The following is a 22,346-nucleotide window of genomic DNA, read 5'->3' on the forward strand; positions in this document are numbered from 1 at the left end:
CTACGTCATCCTGCCCCACTCTGTGTTCGACACTGGCAGCACATTGTAGTCTGAAAAGTGGCTGGTGTGTGTTTGTTTGGCCGAGTGTGTTTGCTTACTGTCAAAGTGGTCGTGCCTCTGTCTGAAGGTGGATTGTAGGTTGGTGCTAAGCCTGGAGACGGGAGCTTTGATCTCCGTGTGGCTCTGCTGGCTCAGCTTCTCCTCCATCTCCACCGTGCAGCAGGAGAAACCCTGCGGACACACTTTCAACGGGGCTCCTGGAAGAGAAGAGGAGGGGACTGTTAAACTCTGTGATGAAGGAAACTGTCAACACGTTACATCAATACAGAAGATCGGTTTTGTTAGAATAAAATCCACACAAAAGTGGGGATTTCATTAACATAATATTCCAGAAGCTGTACACCTGTAAAGTGGCTTGAAATGTCTGTGAGATTATTCATTAATGCCCAATTTAAGTGGATATTTAACTTGTTAGAAACACATTTTTCTTGATCATTAAACACCTTTCTTGCCTCTTTCTGGGATTAAACCTTACAACCGCTGAGCAACAATTTCACCTCTCCCAGAATCAAACGCACCTTGGCTGTGAAAAGCCCCTTAACTGCACTTAAGTGGATTAATTGCAACACTCTGCTCAGAGCGGTGTTTAGCAGAGCCACTTTATAGAGCCCCACTCTTATCCTGGCACTTCCCTGTCCTGATTGATAGTTCAGATCTGTAGCTTTCTCTGAGTGCTGCGTCCGTCTAAAACACAGACTTTAAGAGGAGAGGATTAGCTCTTCTCCCCCTTTATGGGGAAGAAGGCCGACTCTAGCCATGTGAAAGTTGATGCAGATAAATGTCAAGAAAGGCATTTTTTCTACATTTCTTTCTATAAAGAATCCACATGTTGTATTTCCATGTGATCTCAAGACACCTGTCGAGATCCATTGTTGCCGCTCTCTTTTTGAATGCTTGCTTTGTAAACAGCAGCGGTTCACCTGAAGGATGAAGTGTCGAGGCGCTGTTTTCTAAGTGGCCCTAAGATGCCAAAACAGGAGAGATGTGAAGTGTTTTCCTTTTTTGGAACTCCAGCGTTGTTGGACAAACGTAACATTTTTAAACAGATCTGCATTAGCGTGGACTTGGAGCGGGCCCAGGATCGTAACACAGTCTACTCTGAGCCTTTGCTATTGTACAAATCTTAAGTGCCGTCTTTGATGGAACAGCGGCTGCCAAGTTTGTCAAAAGCAAGTTTTACATCCAATTAAAAAGGAGGTTCAGGGGAGGACGAATGCGAAGTCGCAGCTGCAATAATGTTTTGTTTTAAACGTGGCTGTTGGAATTCAGAGAACACAGGGATCCTTTCAGCGCGTCCAGGCACCAACGGCATGTTTGGTTTTCCCCACCAGCTCAGCTCACTGACTCCAGGCCTGTGTGCAGGTTACTGCTACTGACAGGGCGTCCATGTCACACATTGACTGGAGCTTAACCTAAAACTATTAAATTACCTTCATTTATTTAACCCAGACTAATCAAAAGAGATAAAGCTCACTCTAGGGTATAGATGGTATGTGCAGTCAAATCTGTTATACATGATCACTGTATATGAAACCTTGAGGTGCGACAGCATTTTTATTTGAAGCTACTCAAAGTTAAATAAACCGGCGTTTTTAATTTTTTTTATTGAGATTTTCTTCTGAACAATGGTGAACCGTTTTGTTAAAACAAATTATTTAACAGTTTAGATCCAAGACTTTTCCTTTTAGTGACAGAAACTACATGATATTTTATGTATTTTGTAAAGCTCATCGTCTGTTATCTCTTGTATTCCAGAGTATTTTATAACATTAAACTAAACTTCCCTTCATTGCTTGCACTGTATATTTGGTTCAGGCTGTTATATTTCCTCTGGTTTGATCACCAGTACACGCCTGTGGGTTGTTCCGTTACCTACACTGCTTGTTGCCATGTTTAATATATCACCATAGCAACCCGAGCCATGTGGATTTTTTTCCAGGTGACATCTTGAGTTTGTTTTCATTCTTTTGGTGCACGTAACAGAAAGGCCCGCCGACCTCTATTAGAAAAACAGGACTTAGCTTTTGTGACTTCTGTTGTTTTACACATGAATTGCTCTTCATAGACGATGGGGGGGGGGGGGGGGGGGGGGGAGGTGGCTATATCAGGTTTCTTTTAAAAGTCTGACGTGTCCTGGTAAAAGAATGAAGCTAATCCCACTGCAATCTAGGTCTCCCTTTAACCCTTTCATTATCCATTCATCCGCATATTATTTTCTGGAATGATTGTTTGTTCCATTAAATGTCAGAAAATGGTGAAAAATCCAAGCCGATGTCTTTAAAAGGTCTTGTTTTGTAAGTCCAAAAGTCCCCTAAAAATCTGTTAAATTATATTAGAAACAGAGAAAAACGGAAAATCTCATTATTTAAAAGGCTGAAAAACGATTTTCTTCCCTTTTTGCTTTATTAAAATACCTAAACATTTAATCCTTTATCAGAATACTTGGTGATTATTCTTTTGGTGATTGAGTATTCGATTACTCTACTAAACATAGCAGCTCTAAGAACAACACATACCCTCTCAGATTGGCCTATCCACAATGGACATAAAACTGAGCACATACAAGTGTAGCTCCAATGGTGAGAAATTAACTGCAGGGTCAGAAGTGACTCATAGCAATACAATGATATAAACAGGGCACCAGAGGGAGGGATGCACCGTGGCGCCATAAAGTGGACCCCTTCGTCTGGGACCGAGTCCAAATAAGTCACTCCTTCTCTCCCAGTCCTCTCCCCAAACTCATCTCTCTCCCCCTCCGACCCTCACCCGCTCCACCGAACCCCCTCCTACACACACAGTCGCACATACCCAGGCACAGTTGGCAGCCCCTACCTAAACATATTCACACATCACATCGCTGCTCAACACATGGCTCTTTGTACCAGCGTGATTGGAGGTACAGCAGGCAGCACACACACACACAGAGTGGACTTTTTAGGTGAAACAGCGCTCCAGTCTCTCCTCCAGCAGGGCCCCCTGCCTGCCCGCAGCACAGGCCTACAATCAAAAGGGCTGTATCCACATGGAAAATAGCCCTAGTTACCAAAGTACACAAATAAAAGTGAGATGGTCAATATTTCACAGGAATGTCTGCACAAATGTCACATTGTTAGCTCAAAGGATTAAGTCTCGGAATACTGAAGATTCTTAGCTAATGCATACTTTGTGAAAACATTTTGGCAGCCAATTTCTCAAACCGCTGGGAGAAAAATGTCTGGAACACAAGAGAGCGAACGAGAACGGTTAGATCCTATAAAAATCATCATCACGCCGGACTTTGTGTGACACGTTTTCACTGTTTCACAATGAGCCTCGTCAGTGGATGCACCGGTCATTTTTCTACCATCCCTGGCATGAATAGTCTTTGTGTGATGGGTGAACTGGCTCTCTGTGGCCCTACAGATTTCCTTTAAGGGGGCCTCTCACTCCCCCAGCTTCCCAAGCACTCTAAGATGTAATAAGACACAGGGACAGAGCATTGTCAGAGTGTCGCTCAGGAGAGGAAAACTGCCATTTATGGTGGTCAAAACAAGAGAGCAACATCTTGTAAACAAACATGTGACTGTGTGTCATGGCATTCATCAGCTCTCCACATCTCCCTGCCTTCCCTTTGTGGGGAGACCACCACCCCCTTTTAAATGGCTCATAAAATAAGTCACTTCCCTTTGACATTGTCCTGCCTCTCAAACTCAGAGGAAGGATGGTGGGGGAGGTGAAAACGCCTCACAGACAAAAACCAGATTAGACACCTCGCCGCCCCCTCTGCCTGCCATCATGTGCCTCTGAACCAGACAGACCTCAGGGTGCAATCCCCCCCCCCGGCCTCCACCTCCGCCTGGACCGCCACCACCCTGCAGGCATAACCAGCGAGGTCAGGGGTTAACAGCCACTCCTCTGAGAGAGGTCCTGTCCTCTGACCCACCCCCCCCCCCCCTGTCCAGCAGCCATCCCATCCACCACACACAGTAACTCAGCCCCCAGTCACTCCAATAATAACACCAGCAACACACATAGGAAAAAACGTAATTAACAGTCGTAAAACTCCAAACACATGCGAAAAACATAAATAGAAAACCTTCACATGTACCCCAATCTGAAGCCGTTAAAGTCCCTGGAGGATTATTTCCGTACTCTTTTGAACTCATCACTGAAACTGCCAAGGGGGCCATGAAAGAGGCCACGGGGGGACCGCATGTCACGAAGCATTCGCCGACGTCTGTCACTAATTGGAGCCTGGTGGTCTGCGACTCAAGCAAACGTTCACACGGGCATCAACATTTGTAAATAATTAAATGATAAACTGTACGCTGCTCACAGTCTATGTACATACTAATCCAATCACAGCGGAATGTAGGTAATTTGAGACGGTGAATAATACCGGGGCAATTTCATCTCAAAACATGGGAACGTATTTCCAAGTCTCTCTGATTGATCCTCAAAAGTCCAGAGTTTAAAACATCCCAAAGCATACACAGAAGTGTAAAGAACAACACTTATACATTCAAAATGTTGTTTATTAATCTGCATATTATGCTCCCTGCTGTAACATGTAAGGCCCGGACACACCAAGCTGACACCAAAGAACTGACACAGACGGACCCCCGACTGTTGTGTCGCCTCGCGTCTCTGCGTCTTGGCCATGTGTCGCACTGGAACACACCGCAAAGACTTCAGCCAACGGCCAAGTAGCACGTAGGAACTGCGCATGCGTGAGTGGCAATAACTCTCCTTACCAGCAGGCTGCGGTAGTGTGTATTCGTCATTCAAAAGAGGCAACAACCAGAAGACAGACTGCGTGATAACCGAGAGAAGAACAGACTGCGTGATATAAACCAACAACAAATAGCGTGTGCGTTCCATTTTCACTCTACAGCGAGAAGCTCATGGGGCTTTCCCGAACCTGTGTCGAGAGCTGGAGTTAAATGAAATCTCAGATTTGCCATCTTAATAGTTTGTTTGGGTCCCTCACTTCCGTTTCGCTTCTCATGCACTGATTCGCTAGCTGAACAGCCAATCAGAGTGATTTCTTTTGCTGACTGTTTTCGGCCGAAAAGGTGTCGGCACGGCTGAAAAGACACGACGGTGCGGGACACACCAATCTGAGTAGGGCGTGTCGACGCTCATCGTCGGCCTGACGCCCATCAACGGCCAAAACCGGCTTGGTGTGTCCGGGCCTTAAAGGTTTGCCAGTCTGCTGAGCATTACTCACACTGACTGTTGTGAATTTGCACGCCCTGCAGCCATAACATTCTCCTCTGTCTTCTCACCTCCGTCTAGGGTGTAATTATCCTGGGGGGTTCAGGGGTTGGTGCCATTTGTTGGATAACTTTCTGTTTTTGCGACTCTTCCTACCGAAGAGCTGAACCTGTGGTCTTTGAAGGAGTCTGTGATGTTGCTTTTAAGGTGTGAAGTTTGACTTGTAAGCGTGACATCTTAAGAGCAATGTTTTAGAATTTCTCAAATGTTTTGGACAGTTAAAGTAAATGGGGCTTGATGTGAAGCCACAGTTGACAGGAGTGATTAAAAGGCAGCAGAATAGCTGCATATTTTATTTGCAAAATCATAGCAATTGCTTTCTAAGTCATTCCCTTCTCAAATACTTTCCTGTTTCAGCATGTTGTCAAATCACCACTTTCTTTTTGTTTCCCCGTCTTTCATCTTTAACGACTATAAAACACTATTCTTTCACACAACTCTTTTTCTCCATTTTGGAAATCTAATTAGTTTCCCAGTGACCAGTTCAAGGTTTTGTAAATCAGTCGTATGAAAGCAGAATTCCCTTTGTTTTTTTTATCATCTCTCGGTAATAACTTCGGGAAGGCACCATTTTGTTCAAACGGATGAATGTGTCATTTCCTAAATTATACCCATGCATCTATTTGACACGATGGAATAAAAGTTTTCAAGACTCCATAATTGTGCAGGGTTTAGCAGGGAATCTCCCTGTCTAGTGCTGTAAAAACAAAATGTGCAAAAGTCAAACTATGAAGGGAGGAACATAAAGTATCTGAGCCACCAATGTCCTCATTTCTACCACAAAGTTTTCGCAGTACATTTAGGAAAATTGCTCTGGTACAATATGATATTTCCCCCCCATATTACAAGAAATCCTTTAACTAGGAAGGCTGACTAAGAGCTCAGTCTTATTTACAGCCTGGGGGTGGGGGGGGCTGCGGAGGGGGGGCAACAAACATCCACACATTCACGCTCTGTACAACCGCAGACTCTTGCTGAAGGGCGTCATGCCAGCAGTAGTTGAAAAAGTATTTTCCAAGTCCCTTTTTTCTAGTCAAAACACCCTGACCATTTCTTCATGCGCTTGGTTCGAAGACATTGGTTTTCTAGGAGTTTCACTTGTTAAGTAGAAAGGAAAAAAAACATTAAAGAATTTCCTGCTGATTCGAAAATGTTATTTAAAGTTATAATACTTTGAGTAACCAAAGTGAAGAAAGATTCTTCAAGATTTTCAAACCATTCTAAGTAGAGTAAAACCCCATTATAAAACTGAATTTCCTGAGCCAAGATAAATGTAACACACGTCATACGTTGTATTGCATTTATCTTATACCCTAATTATCCTGTGAACATGGTGTGCTCTGTGGCAGAATGGCTGCTAAAGGGGGAAAATGTTCAACAACATTATGCTGTAAGCGGAAACCATTATTAGAGGGTCGGCTGTTCATATGGAGATAATCAGGGCAGGGCGATACTTCCACCTACTCTGGTTCTACACTTCAGCCTCTTACAAAAATAGAGTAATGACAAGTTTATAGCCGTTCGGGCCAGACCAATAATGCTTTTCGGTTCATTAGGGAAGTCCAGAAGAGCCTGAAATGTGCTTGCGGGGGACTTCTGAAAAGTATTTCAAAAGGAAATGGAGGGTAGCATTGCCAAACCTGTCTTTTTCTAGGCTCTAATGCGTTTCACTCGACTGCTGCTCGGTGAGAAGAAATGAGGAGAACATGTAAAGACAGACAAGTTGATGTTATAATCAGTGATTGATTGGGTTTATTGAAAGTTTAAGACATCTCACTTTACTTTATCTCTTGAGGTTTGAATGTTGGCTAAGCGCAATGTTTGAACGCAATAAAGTCAACTTTCTGAAGTACAATTTTGAGCTACTTTATTTGACTATTTGCATTTTATGCAATTTGGGATATTGTACTTTTAACTGTAATTCATATGGTTGACAGCTAAAGTTCTTTGCAGTTTATTATTATTAAAACAAAATGTATTTAACTAATGAATGATGTTTTATTATGAATTAGGATACATGGAAGTTTAAACTTCTGTTTCACCTTTACCTGCTGCAAAAATAAAATGATGTTCACATTATCGGATCATCAATTATAATCCAGTGATATCATATAATGTATTATTCTGAAAATGCCCACTCTGTATAATGAGGACTTTTTGTTTTGGACTATATTTTGACGCCAAGACTTTTGTACTTTTTCACAAGTAGAGAAATGAATGCAACATTGCTGTATTTATACAACTACTTCTAAATACGAAAAGGATCCGAGTATTTCCCTCACTTCAGGGAGTTAAGTGTTAAGCAGCTCTCTCCTGCAGAGCGACTGTTGCTACATCACCTGGACGTCTACTGTGTTCTCCAGAAGACATGCTGTAGATGTGCGGCCCCTCGCTGGGAGTGGCAACAGTTTTGAGCATGAAGCTCCAGCTGACCCATGACTCAGACATTACACCACTCTCTTAACTAGGCTGTAGCCTGTAAAACATGTAACTGAAGTGGGCGACGGTTTTAAACTTTTAAAGTTAAGTAGTCAAATATATTTTACAGCGACTGTTGGAAACTGCAACCAGAACATCTGCATTTCTGCCTTAATAAAAACACAACTGTCTGCCTCAGTTTGTTTTAGTGCTGCTATTTGGATTCATTGTTCACATATGCTGAATTTGTATATTTGCCGGTACAGACCGTGTTCGAGCCCATATATATATTTTTAAATACAAGCCGTTTTCTCTTGCAGCTGCAACAGCATAGTTTTCCCCATGAGGTTCACCATGGTCATCTAATGCAGACTTGCATATAAACTAAGGAGAGCATTGTAGTTCAATAAATCACATGTAGACTAGAGATGCACGGGTTGCAGATATAACCGCGGGCACGTGGTGATATGGGGAATTGAGCATGACTAGTCATGAAAATATCATTAATGAGGAAAATATTATTGGGCTGTGATTACAGCCCAATAATATTTGCAACAATAAAATGATATTTCTGAATAGTAAATTGCTGCTATGGACGATTTTGTGATCACGGAATTATAAAATCTATTTAAAGTCAATAAAAGTCTTTTTGGTGTCTTTCTTCAGTAAGGAGCTGTGTAGTAAGCAGGACGATGTACCATGAGCGTGACATTGTTGCAAAAGAATCAGCCTAACAGAGTTCATTTTGCAAATATCCTGCTCACTGTTCATTTTCCATTACATAGTAATAGAGAGCAGCCGAGTCCCATAAAAGACGGCTGTAAAGTTAAATAGGCGTATGACTTAATATATTCTGTATACAAAATACCAAAATTGTATAGATACATCCCTTCTTACTAACGCGACAAATTGGGTTATTGTTCGTTCTGTACTTTACTTCATCTTTGCATCTTTTTCTACTTTGTTTTACTGGAACTGTCTGTGTACATTGACAACTAAGTTATATCTAACTTTGATCTAAACTAACAAATCAGTCCAATACATCTGACTTTTGCCTCTATCTACAGCGTGTAGTGTTCATCATGTAGCTTTGATACATTAGTTTGTCAGCCGGCATGTCGTCAGCTGACCAGAAGGCATCTATCCCTCACATGATGAGCCACGACACTAATGTTGATTTGAGCCATGATCAGTGTTTCCCCTACCATTGTCTTGGAGGGGCGCTGCGCCCCGCCAACGGAGCCCCGCCAACGGAGCCCCGCCAACGGAGCCCCGCCAACGGAGCCCCGCCAACGGAGCCCCGCCAACGAAGCCCCGCGCCCCCCCTGAAATTCAAGGTGTTTTAATTTTTTTTATATAATTTTTTTTTTTTTTTTTTATAATATATATATATAAAAATTGCAAATTGCAAATTGCAACTAATCTACATCTACTGTCACTTTTCACATTGAACATGTGCTCTTTTATTAAATAAACTAAATGCTTTCATTTTAAGTTGTGAGTTTAGTGTTTTTGACCCTAAGAAACACCGATGCATTAATCAATAACAATAATCCACAGCTCCTCTCTCTGCTCCAGAGGATTTAAAAAAAATATATCCCAATGCCACCCCCCCATTACCCCCGCCCGCTCAGGCAGCACCCCCCCAAAGCAGTAAACCTAGGGGAAACACTGATGATGATTCAGCGCCAACCAGAAGTGTTGGAGGTTAATTAAAGAACAATCACACAGACCCTCGGTAACTTTATAAATACCAGGATCTACTTGTGGGAGGAAGCCTCTCAGTAGTGGTGAACTCGGGAAACGTTTGCACCGCTTGTGACATGACAGATTTACTACACTTAGAACAATGCTCAACATCCATTTATGAGGCAGGAAGTGTTGGTTAAGGGGAAGAGTAGTCTCTGGAGTGAGTATTTTCAGCTACCAGCCAGCCACAGGGCTTTGGATAATGTCTGTGTAAAATTATGTTATAAAATAAATAAATCGGGAATTAAAATCTCTTCCAAAACACAGCTGTCAAAACACAAAACTGCCAAAATGTACTTGTCACACAGCATGACTCTGATGAGAAAGTGAGGCAAGTCTGAGGCAGAGCAGAACTCATTACAATCTCCATGTCTCGTCATCTGCTTTTTAAAACACATTTACTTCATAGAAAACTCTAAATGCAGACTGAGAGTCATTCAGAGTGAGAAATTGTCACGTTAAAATGTTTATCCGCGCTAAATCCTCCACGTTTTGTCCGACGTGAGTTTTTTTTCTCGCAAACAAACCCCTCTTACACAGGGGCTCTGTAAATCTGAGCCCTCTGCCACCAGAGTCCATTTCTGATTACTAAACCAGTCCGGGCCTCTGGCCAATTAAAACTCTCAGTTTGTGAACATTCCAAAACGCTGTCATCCATGAACATTTACCCAGAAGCCCCTGGGGAGATTCCACAACATTGCCCTGGCCTCTCGCTCTGTCTGTTTCCCTCTCCCGTCCCGGCCCTGCATCTCCGGCTTTGTCTCCCCACACAAAAGCTCCCTGCCTACACCACTTCCCAGGTCACTGCTTTGTCAGGGTTTCAACTCGCTCCTGGACTTCCCAGAGAACATTTACCAAGTCAGAAAACCAAATTCCAACCACTGGGGCGGCTCTCAAAAGTTCACCTGCTGCACAAAAATACATGAAACCATTCGTGGTCAAAGAAAGGACCTTGTTTGACTCTTTGACCTCTTGCTGTGCATGTGGCATGAAGTGAGTTCCATAAAGTCTCTTGATAGCAGGGTGGAAATGTGAGAGGAAGTCTGAGGCTGTTGATTCAACTGTGCTGGGCAAGGTTCTTGTGCCAGCCAAAAAAAACAAAGATCTACAGCTCACCACCTAGGAAATGAAGGCATCACTAGCTCAAGTGAAGAAGCAGGACATTCGAGAGTGGAGCGGAGAGGAGAGATTACACGACCTGGAGGTCATTCATCTAGACAAGTTCAATCAGATTTCGGTGTCAACCCACTCAAATGCTGTACACTATAGTAGCCTTCTTAGCACTTCACAGTACACATTTGGCCTACAAAAAGCATGATGTTCTTCAAGAGTTTGAGAAAGACACTAACATAGAAACAAAGAAATGGCATCATAAAAAACGAGAGGTCAAACTTACAACACCTGTGCAAGTTCGGTCTTTATGAAAAGTGCTGGACGCCATGAATCATGTTAACATAGTTATGGGGAATTCAAACTTCAAAGAAAAGTGGTCTGTCTTCAGGACAGGCTTGAATTTAGGCTTTTATAGCGGGCTCCACAAAAACTTAGTGCAACTTGTTTGACTTCCTTCTGGTAAATACAGCAACCACTGGAGATTGGCTGGACTGCCATGAAGACCTGTGCGGGCCTCAGCATTCAGCCAGATGGTTTTAACATGAGTGCCTGAGTCACATAATGTATGGACTTCAGATACATACATACAGGAAAAAGCAACTTTCCCTTCCTAACGTCCCTCAGCTGGGAATCTTTTCTGAACAACATCCATCAGAGAGAGTTAGAGGCAATGATTCACAGCTGGTCTACTCTTTCACCCTCTCCACATCTTTCTTTCAGGTTATGTGTCTTTTGATGAGCCGCAGAGATGCCGTGTTTGATCTAGTGCTTTTACTACAGATTCCACCTTTGACGCTTCAACCCCGTCCTTGTGTGTGTGTGTGAGCGAGGAAATGCGAGTGAAAGAGACAGTGAGACTGTGTTATGTTTAAGATTTGCAGAGACAGGCAGACAAACGGATAGGACAAGTTACAGCACAGCGTGATTATCACAAGGGAAGAGAAGAGGAGGAGAGAAAAAAGAGAAACAAAAGACCTTCCTGGCCTGTCCCTCTGCACCAGTCTTTCCACTGACTCATGGCACACAAATGAAAACACACTTTAAAAGGAGAAAATGAAAAACACTCTTTACTTAAGGCCAAGTGCTTTTCCACGGGACCCTGCATAAACACTGTTGTGCTGTCAGAGAAATGGACTACTGTTGAGCCTACAAATGGGTCTTCTTTGAGATGTTCTCACACACTGCTCGAGAGACGCGCATTAGACTATCTAAAGGGGCTTTACACTTAAAAACTGTCTTTGTGGCCTTGTCAAATATGCATGTGCAAGTTCCAAATAACGACAACCCTCCTCCAACTCCACATAAAAGAATTTGAAAAATCCAACTTTGTTGAAACATATGAGAGCTTTTAAAAAGATTTGACACGCAAACATTACTTTTCATGGTTTCCAGTAAAAGCCAGCGAACCCCTCCTAAGGACAGGGAGCTCTTTGACAATGTTTATAACAGACATCCAAAAGCAGCTGAAGTCCACCAGATGTTGAGGCAGGACGGGGCCGACGAAGCCCCCCAGGCAGAATGAGGTCAGGTACAAGATCAGGTTTCTGGAAGCTCAAAGCTCCAAAAGGGCAACAAAGATTCTGATATACCTGTTGGGTCTTACGAAACTGGACACCGGCAGGGGCGGTGGGAAGAGAAGCACTCATCGCGGACTGTCAAAGGGACGAGAAAGTCTAAACCCAACGGTACAATGGTCTAATGGGCCACAGTCATGGGTGGCTCATTGCACTCTTAAAGATATGTAGCGACTCTCGATAAATCAAAGCTACTTGCTATTCTGATGATGTAGAGTACTGGCGCGCTGACTCGCTTTCCCACATAACGGCAACTTTCTCTGCCAGCAGAAACCACCCTCAAAACACGCTGACCAAATGATTTGCAGCTTTGGAGCCATCATTTAACAAACTATTTAATCCTTTCATGTGTGCGCTCTTCCCCCCTCCCTTTCCCTTACCCGCGCTCAGCCAGCAAGACGTCTGCCATTGTTTTCCTCATGTTTTAAATTTGAGTTGCAGATGACCTGCTTTTAACACATGGCATCAACTCGTCAGTCAAATTCACAGAGATGTGTGAAGCTGCCAAAGACTTGTCTGGAGTTTTTTGTTTGACAGAAGAAAGGACTTTGGAAAAGCAAGAAAGAAAAAAAACTAAAGTGGGGTTTTTGATCTACAACAATATCATTTATATTAAAATACATGCAAGAGTGAGCAACACACGGGGGGATTAAGTAAATATTAGAAAACCTATTATGCTAACTGCAGTTTGGAAAAGTGAGCTAAGTGTGAGTGACTTCCTCGTCAGTGGGAGTCTTGATGTAGGCCTTGAGTAATTAGCAGGGATTACAGCTCGCCTGGCCAGCACCCAGCGCTGGGGTTTCAGCCCAAACACCCAGGCCAGTCCCTGGCTTCGCTCCCTCGCCGCTCTCCCTTACCGCATGGGCCTCTGGCGACTCCTAATGATGATCACGACAATCAACACGGACATCCATCCCGCTGCGGCTTCGTAGGAAATCAATTAACCTTGGTTGAGTTACACCTACATCATAAATCGCGCTCCCCCCCCCCGCTGGTTGCTGCGCGGCGCAATGATTTCAGTGAGAGAGCGGAGCCTTGTCGTGTCAGGCGAGGGGGTTCACACTCCACCCCTGCAGTTTTGGGATCAGAGCCCTCGGCCCCCTTCGCCACACTCCTCACAGCTGGCTGAGCGACACCAGCGCCCGAGTGATCAACACAAAAGAAAACAAAGAGGCTCCAATATCAGAGGAACAAATAAATTAAACCACCAAGCATCGACTGCACAAAAGGATAAAGGTAGTATGTGTGATGAATTCACTGATATTCCAGCCTGATATGGGGCCCATGGGGGTCTAAGACTAGACACGGAGACAAATACTTAATATGTAATTTGGGATAAAACTTCCTCTACTGGTATTTACATGAGCCAAGTCACTTTACCAAACACTGCATGCGAGCCAGATTTGAAATACTTTTCTCTGATACAAAGTTATAGTTTACTCCTCTACTTGGTATCACTGGTGAACATTTGTTTTTAGTGCCTACTTAACATTTAAAACTCCAAACAAAGTGTGTTAAAAAGGGAGGTGTATTTTTGGCATGTTCATCATCTAAAATGCCTTTTCTGCACAGAGAAAAGGTTAACAGCAGACAAGAGAGGGCTTGATGGCAGCAAAAAAGCAGTAAACCACCACTGATGGTGAAAAAGAGAGGGAAGTCAACCAGCGATGACGAAGAAAGGAAAGATTAGGAATGAAACCAAACCTCCCAGAGGAGCTGCTAAAGGGCGAGCAGGGGGAGAGGAAAATGAACTGTCAGTCGGGACAGAGTAAGAAAAAAAAAAAAAAAGAGACGCCCTGCTTCAACAGCGTGCAAACGGGACGACGTGTTAACAAGGAGTTTCAGGGGGTCACTCCCCTCAACTCCAACCACAAAGCCAGACCATGATTTCTCTCAGATCCACCAAATGATACAGTCAAGTTTAACTGGGGCCACTCATGCCTAAAAAATGTAGTGCAGGGTCCTCTGGTTAAAACAGTGTTCTGTGTTAGACAGACATGGTGCTCGATGAGGAGCAGGCTGTGTGTACATGCCTGTATGACTGTATGACTGTGTGGTGATGAATCACAGTGCATGAAGTTACCTCCCCAGATTCCCTAAGCCTGTGTCACACACACACACTCTTAAATGGCTCCTGCCTGGCCCAGCACTTCTCCTGGATATTCAGATAAACTTGGTACCATACTCTTTCCTGTCAGTCAAATCCCCCCTCTCTTTTTCCGAGAGTCCCTCTTTGTTGCCGTGTGTTTCCCAGCTCCGGAGCTCCCTATGTGCGGGTCTTGGTGGTCCGGTGAGGAATGTGGCGATGAAGGAGGGGGGGGCTTGGGCAGGCCGGACTAAAAAGGGGGTGCTCAAATGTTCCCACACACAGCATCCACCCCCTACTGATCTGTCGCTCACTTGGCCATTTTGGGGGGGCAAAGCAAAGGATGCAGAAGGATGGAATTACGGACGCTCAGTCGACACACGGCTATTGAATTGAAGCTACACTTGGAGCATACTAAATGAGCGTGAGAGGGAAACTTAAGAATCCACAGTCCAAAAACGAGGGGACTAGAACACCAAATCAGATCAAGAATGACATTTCATCCATCGCAACAAATCCAGGTAGTTTAAGAACCATTGTTGAACGTCTTCCCTCCACTGTCTGTTTTTGTTGGGACGCAGTGATAAGCTCATTTGTTTGGGAGCGACGATAAGGCAGCTGTTGCTGGCAGAGCAGAACAGGACACCACTAGCCCTGATCTCCAAGCTGCAACGCTGCGATTGCAGGAAGTTGATAAGAGCGGTGAGATAGAGCAGAGCTGGCAGGCACGTGTAGCTGCCCCCCCCTAACTCCCTCCCTCCCTCTGGACCCATCTGGACGCTGCGAGACACAGCCAGGCTCCCCCCGGGTTCATAAGAGCTCAACCTCATGATACCTAAACTCAATTATCCTGAAGGCTCGCCAAACAGTTGAGGAGGAGATGTCACATATAGAGGGCAGAGAGCAACAGGAACCATCACATTATCGCTGCTTTACTGATTACATTACATTACATGTTACTTGTTAGACGCTTTTATCCAAAGCGACTTACATACTCAATACTGTGGACAATCCCCACAGGAGCAATTTGGGGTGAAGTGTCTTGCCCAGGGACACAACGACATGCTGACTGCAGTGGGGTTTGAACCTGTGACCCCCCTGATCCGAACTCCAAGGCTCTATCCACTGCGCCACACGCCTCCCAAAAATATGAATGGTTCCATTGACCTGCCCAAGGGTTCAAATGAATATCTGATAACGCCTGAACAAAAAGTACAGCAATTGCTTGATCAACACCTGTTTTTCAAAAAGGCATATAAGGTTGCAAAAGTATATCCAATCTCCCAGGAATGTTATCAGGAATTACTGTGCATGCTTTGGCTTAAATGTTGGGTTTTTATTTAATATCAACCCCACCGCACACATGTGTTCTTCATTTTCTCCTCAAATCAATCATTGATATTAATGTTTGTGCAACCTACTCCTCTTGGGACAGAACGATGTTGTGCTAAGAAGAACTTTTCATTTAGACTCAAAGCAACCAAACAAAAACGTTTATGATTTCAATTTGACTTAGTTTGAAAGAAAATAGTTGCGTTTGTTTTTTTTTCTTAAATGAAATCCAGATTTCAATGTTACAAAGTATTACGTTTACCACAGATTCAAGACTCGTGCATTTGCTACTGGTGTAATGTTTTTTGAAGTCTAATCCTAAATGTAGTTTTACTGCACTGAGAGTCTTTCCTTATTACTATCATGATGAGGGAGGCTCGAATGTGTGGATTTACCGTTGGTTGTGACCACACCTATGGGTGGGACGTAGATTAAATGACACACCTGAATCTGTTTGATCCTCTATGCCTGGCTCGAAACCAGTTTGCGCTTTAAACATTGGTCTTCTTTTATGTACTAATTGAGAAAGAAGAAAAGGAGCATGTAACGGTGTCGTATCTTTTGAAAAGATAGCCCGCAGTTATAATTGTTGAAAATTTGGGAAGTTAAAATATACTGCGTTTTCAAATAAGAAAAAGTACAATGTAAAGCATCTTGTCAATTTCTTGAACAACTTCTAACACGTCCTTACATTTATTTGTTCTTTTGACAAACATAATATGTCTTCAAGAAAGTGTACAAAAACAGATCCACATCTCAACACACAACAAACCAATTTGCACATTTTAAAAGCCACCATTGGATACTCTTCATCACTTTACCGTTTGATTCTATATCTGCTACAACATAAACTACTTTATCTGTTTTGGACTCCTGACCCTCCCTGGCTGCAGGAACAGGAAGAAGCTGCATGTTTCTAAAACAGATATCAGGATGAACAATGCCCTTATCATGAAACCTCACCTTTCTGTTTCAGTTAGCTGCTTTGGGTCTTTTTGTGAGAATTTTCCATTTGGCCAAGCTACAACTATTACAGAGACTGTCATTTTATAACTACCACTTTCTAAAATGACTGGCAAATTAAATGCCGTTGCTGAGAACAGCACCGAAGTGGTTCTTAATGATAAGACTCGCAAAGTGTTTCACATAAAACAAAGAGGGCAGTTTGAGTTTTATGGGATTGACCTTGCGAGGTGAGTAAGACACTTGGCTGCGGGTTTATTAGTTAATTATTACAGGTGTTAAAATACCAGGTTTCAGTTGAACGGAGCAGAGCCGCTCAAATATTGGTCTTTGAGCTATAAAAGCTCCTGCAGACGAGTGTGTGTGCCCTAGTTCCCTGCTCTTATCTTATCTGCTGAATGTCATTGCAATAACACAACCTGTTATTTCCCGAACCGTGAAGATGCAGGGCTTGCAGCCACCGGCTATGGGGGAAGGAGTTCTCAAAATGAGAGGCTGCAGAATGTCTCAAGCTTACCGGGAGGCCAACGCACTGAGGTCATGCACGCTTTGAGTTTCAGTCATAATGCACTGAACTGATTATGAGCCGGGGACGCTCCTCGTGCTGAAGGGAGGGAAAAACGACCCTCTTCTCTTTGATCTCTGCCATTGTTCCATACCTGAAGCATGACATCAAGCCCCACTGCCAGAGTAAACCAAAACAGATTTCCCTTGAAGAGCAGTACGCAGTGTCCAGCCCTGCGATGTAGTAGCCTTTGACATGGCAGATACCAATCTGGTCAGTGTTAACGGCTGTGAGCCTGAAGAGTCCATGTTGCAACTGTGTAACCCTACTTAGCGGATACCTTTGAACATTTATCACGGTATCAAATATAACTGTTAAGAAAAAATAAACACTACAGTGGGTGCAGTGATGACCTATTTTTGTAGGCTGACCCTAAAGTAAGCACAGCAAGGGGTCTCTCAGCAGAAGTCAAAAGGGATTTTTCAATTGGATTTTGGAATATTACAGAAAATATTCTCTACGACAAATACACGTTTATAAGCCTTGTTTTGTTCAGCAGGATAATCTCCACATATTGATATATTTGTATAGAAGTTGTAGCATAAATGCCATGACCAGAAGTGAATATGCTATATAAGCTTAGGCTATAAAACATACTACATCCCAGTTGCATGGCTTTACATCACCACCGCTAAGGTACATTTGGACTGGTGTTTCGTGTTACTAGTTAACAATCCATTTTTTAGACTCGAAAAAGCTTCAGACATTCATAAGTGTCGTATTTTCTCACGTATTTAAGTTCTAGAACAAAACGTGAAAATCTCAAAAAGCTTGTAATAAACACAGACCTTATTACAGGCATCTGAACACATTAAAAAAGTAGTAGTCAAGACTACCAGGAAATGCTGAAATGCCAACTTATTTATGGGGTTTAGGATTGCAACTCTCCATTAGCAGATAGGTTCAGTGAGTTAAACCACCATTTACATTCTATCCGATTACTATCATTATTTATCTGTCATCATTAGATCTTCATTTATTTCCCATTTAAGTGAGGTATTCAACCACAGGCCCTCAACAAATCATCCTCCGAGACAAGAAAAGTTTGAAATGAGGTCTTGAACTGCTGCCACGTGAGCGGTAAGAGATTGATTCCATGGGATCAACGAGGAATTTTCAACTGCTCTTCCTCTGTATGACTTAGTTCTGTCTATGCCAAAGTAATCAGGGTTTCCATTTTAGTTTAACTGCATTAAAACATCTTTTCCGAATCTAAAGTCTGGCTTTGGCTGAGCCCGTTGGTAATTTAAATGGTAACAAACATTCTTATCTCTGCGCTGCCAACAATAATACAAGATGTCTGTGGTTATGAAACACAAGATTGAATCCTGTGTTTCCAATAAGACTCATATTATTCCACCAACCTGATTTATGATGCGTGTATCAAAGGAGGTAAACATGTTAAAAACTCCTTCTGTGACAACTTGCAGAGATACTGTATAATTTTCAAAGTGCGTCTGCTCCAAAAGTCTGCACAGTTATGGTTGGATTGTATCACAGGGGCCCATTATTTCAGGGAAATATTCTGATCCAGCAGTCTTATGTGGATCAAAGTTATTTTACTGCATCTTATACTGAGTATTTGAAATTCTGCAGATGTTGGAAGTGAAACTGCCTTTTCCAATGATCTGCGACTTCGGTTATTAACTTTTCAAACTAAAATTGTGGTTTAAGTATGCAGGAAATTAAGGGTCTAACCCTTCTGTAACCTCACATCCAGTTCAATTAGAGTACAGATTCCGTTATGATAAGAAGAGAACTCATGTTTGGAGTTCATGCATTACAAAATGTAGAACTGATTCTCTGACAAATCTGGAGGCATTCCTTCCCAGCAACATGAAACATTTGAAGAGCTTCCGTATGTTTTTTTTGCTTTCTGCAGACCCCCAACTCTCTTTAATGACAGTAGACCTTGTTGCTTTCTATGGATCAATTATCTCAGTCTCTTTCAATGACAAAGAGCTGCTCATTGAGGTCGGCACTGCCCGAGGCCCAGACATACACCGGGAGCCTATTGTAAGGAAAAGGCACGTGTGTATAGCATACAAACCTGCACAATAAAACGGCCTTCATTCAGATCCTTCTTTCAAAACCCAGAGATGCAAGACAATTAAGTCAGACTAACGCAGACATGTTGGGGTACTCTCAATGATATTTAGCATCACAAAGACATACAGGCAGAAAACAAAAGGACCTATAAACGTGTGTGAAATGCAGGAAAAGATAAGTCCTCAGCTTCTTTGACAGTTATGTCCGACTCAAATTCTAATGAACTCAAATTCTAATGATTGGACTTAATTGTCCTGTATGTTTGGGATGTGTAAAAGACAGGCTGAACATACTCTTTCAATGCAGAGTTAACTAATAAAAGACATCAGTACAATTAAGAGGACACTTACAAGTTGGACACCCTTGTCAGCTGTGAAAACATCTTAAACATCTGAAAGGTTTAAGGTGAGAAGGTTTGGAAATGACTAATTATTCATTCCAATTAGGGAAATATGCCTTTAAAAAAGAAAGAATACAAGCCACCAACATGACAGGGGCCATGTCCGGGTCACCTACTTCTGTAGTTTTGAACAAGAAAGTCATGCTGAAGCCACTGCAAAACTGGCAACCAAACTGGACTGAATTTAGGGGTTTGAATATGTCTGCGCATATTCATTTTAACCACCATATAAATGAAAGGGAAATGAGAGAAGGGAGGGATTTAAAGTATGCAAGGCACAGTGGAATTTCAAACCCCAACCCCCTTCCCCCCTCAAGCCTTCAGTGTAAAAGCCCCCCTATGTAAGTTTCCATCACTTGGGTTTAACTTGTGATTAGTTAAATTGATTTGCCTTCTCACCTCTGCCGGACTATAAATATAGCGGTTCCTATTTATTACCATGCGCTCTTCGTGGCTACATAACATCCTGTCCTGCAATCTAGACTGGTTGCAGATGTAGGAGTACAACATGTGCCTACACAGAAAATGTTTAAAACCACAAAAATCTGAGAAGCGCAGAGAGGAATAAAATCCAAAAGCCTTGTTCACAATGCACAGGAATGTTTACTAAATCACGGCAGGCTGCCTGCACTTCACAACCATAGAGTCTCTACTAAGGAAGCCTGAAAATAAACACAGGCCTGGCTTCTTTCAGTTGGGAGCACGGCCTGTGTGTTTATTATACCTCTTTATTGTTATGAATCACCTACAAGTATTTCCTAAACGAGGACTATATTTAAACACTGGAGCTTTGAGGGGCTTTTTAGACTGAGGAATGCATGCCCAAATGTTTCACTGCTTCTTTCGCCCAAACTTAACAATGCACTGTAATTTTTAACAGTTGAAAAAAATATGTATGCATGATGAACCATGTTTTCATAGACTTTGAAAGAAGCACAAAATGTCCATGTTTAAAAGTGACAGTTTAACTGTTTGTTGTAGGGACATAGTTTATTTGTCATGTCAATGACAAAACGTTATTACATTTTAGATTTGGTATTTATGAAAAGCCTCTGGAAAACCTTTAAGTGAGTTATGAGCAAAAACACATTATATTCTGATATGGTATATTGCAGTACTGTACTCAAACTGTAATCAACACTGGTATCTAAATGTGGTCCATACTTACAAACTACCATATAAAAATGCTCTTACATGAATAAAAACAGGATACAATCAACCTAACGATATAATACTGTGAAAATATCCAATATCAACAGTACTTTTACTTTTGATAAGTCTGTGGTTATGTAAAATAGGCTCTGTATTTTTATATTATTCTGAAATAGGTAATTGTGCAGAATGAGTACTTTTACTTTTTGTACTTTCAGAGTATTTTTAAGCTAATGCTTTTCTACTTTTACTTAAGTACTATTTTGAAATCAGGACTTTTACTTGTAGTGGAGTACTTTAAAATCATAGTATTTGTACTTGTAGTTAGGAACTTCTTGCAACACTGGTTATGACTTTTGACAAGTTAACAGTGTTGTCTGTAATTGAGAAGCTCACAATGCTAAATCAAAAACCTGACCGTTACAGTGCCACATTATGCTAATGCTGCTAGCCTAAAAGTTATCCTTTGCCTAAGGACCACCGGGGAACCTCTGTAGGACCCATGGGGGGGTCCTCGCCCCCCACTTTGGGATACACTACTTTCTAGACTACAGTTTTTCAGGTTAATAACAGGGCTAAACTTGTTAAAATAAAATAAAACTCACCGTTGACTCCTTTGTTGGGAACATCGTTGACGTTGAAGCCCTTGGAGCTGTACGCCGCGCGGACGTCGTTGCAGTTTTTCAACTTTTGCTCCGCAGTCATCGACACACACAACACAACCAGCGTGCAAACTACACACAACACCAACAGCGGCTTCATGGTGTGTCACTTAAAAACAACAGCACAAAAAGTGAAAAATAAAAAAGTATAGTCGCTCAGGTGTGTATAACTAGCACAGAGTTTCAGCGACTCCCACGCTGAGTTTCCTCATGGAGACGCGCTGATTTCTTCAACAGATACTTCATTCACAGCTCAGGCCACCGCTTACACAACTTCAGGGAGAACAACTCCGAAAATAACCGTGAAAACTGCTCAAACGTCGTTCGTTTAACAGCACGGAAATATGCGATACATGTCGAGTTCCAGACTCAATCGAAAAAAACACAAAAAGGCGATGAAATGATAGTTTTCAAACATGTAAAAAAGTTTTTAACTGGAGGCGAGAATCTCAGAATCACACTGTTGCTTCAAAGCCGCGACGGACGTATAAACCAGGGGAGAGAAGAGACGGTGGAAAAGTAGCCGAGAAGGTGACTTTTTCCTCTTTCTTCCTTTCTTTTCTTGCTTTCTTTCCAAACTTGAGGAGAGGCCGTGGTTTCTGTAGGACACTGGACTGTAGGCTAGTCGTACTGGGATCCAGATGCGAGCAGAAAACCCTAGTGGACACCCAGGAGAGAGTGCAAGTTCCGGGGACAAAGACCTGGAAAACAGGAACACCAGGGGTGGAGCATGAAGCAGGGACTTCAAATCCTCTGGACCCCTCTCTCTCTTTTCCCCTTTCTATAATGTCTAGACTGGTGGAAACCAGTCTTGAAAAAGCAGGACTGGAGCTGAGGGTGGAGCTACTCTGTGGCATGAAGACTTATTGTTGGGCCACATAACATAAGGAAAGGAAACACCAGATACCCAAAAGTCCTCAAAATCACAAATCTCTTTCACTGCAGACCCCCATCTGACCTGTGTTTG

General features: G+C 42.6%; 1 protein-coding gene across 1 annotated transcript in view; it reads right to left on the reverse strand.

The window, feature by feature from the left end:
- gpc4 (glypican 4) overlaps positions 1 to 22,122 on the reverse strand; it is a 33,089-nt gene extending 10,967 nt beyond the window's left edge. Inside the window, exons 1-2 of the mRNA XM_034121466.1 lie at positions 21,323 to 22,122; positions 99 to 257 (exon numbers count right to left, since the gene is read on the reverse strand). Coding sequence (XP_033977357.1) covers positions 99 to 257; positions 21,323 to 21,479 — 316 coding nt within the window. The 5' untranslated portion in view covers positions 21,480 to 22,122. The remainder of the gene's footprint in view (positions 1 to 98; positions 258 to 21,322) is intronic.
- Positions 22,123 to 22,346: the final 224 nt, after the last annotated feature.

Source organism: Trematomus bernacchii, unplaced genomic scaffold, assembly GCF_902827165.1.
Source record: "Trematomus bernacchii unplaced genomic scaffold, fTreBer1.1, whole genome shotgun sequence".
Lineage (NCBI taxonomy): Eukaryota > Metazoa > Chordata > Actinopteri > Perciformes > Nototheniidae > Trematomus > Trematomus bernacchii.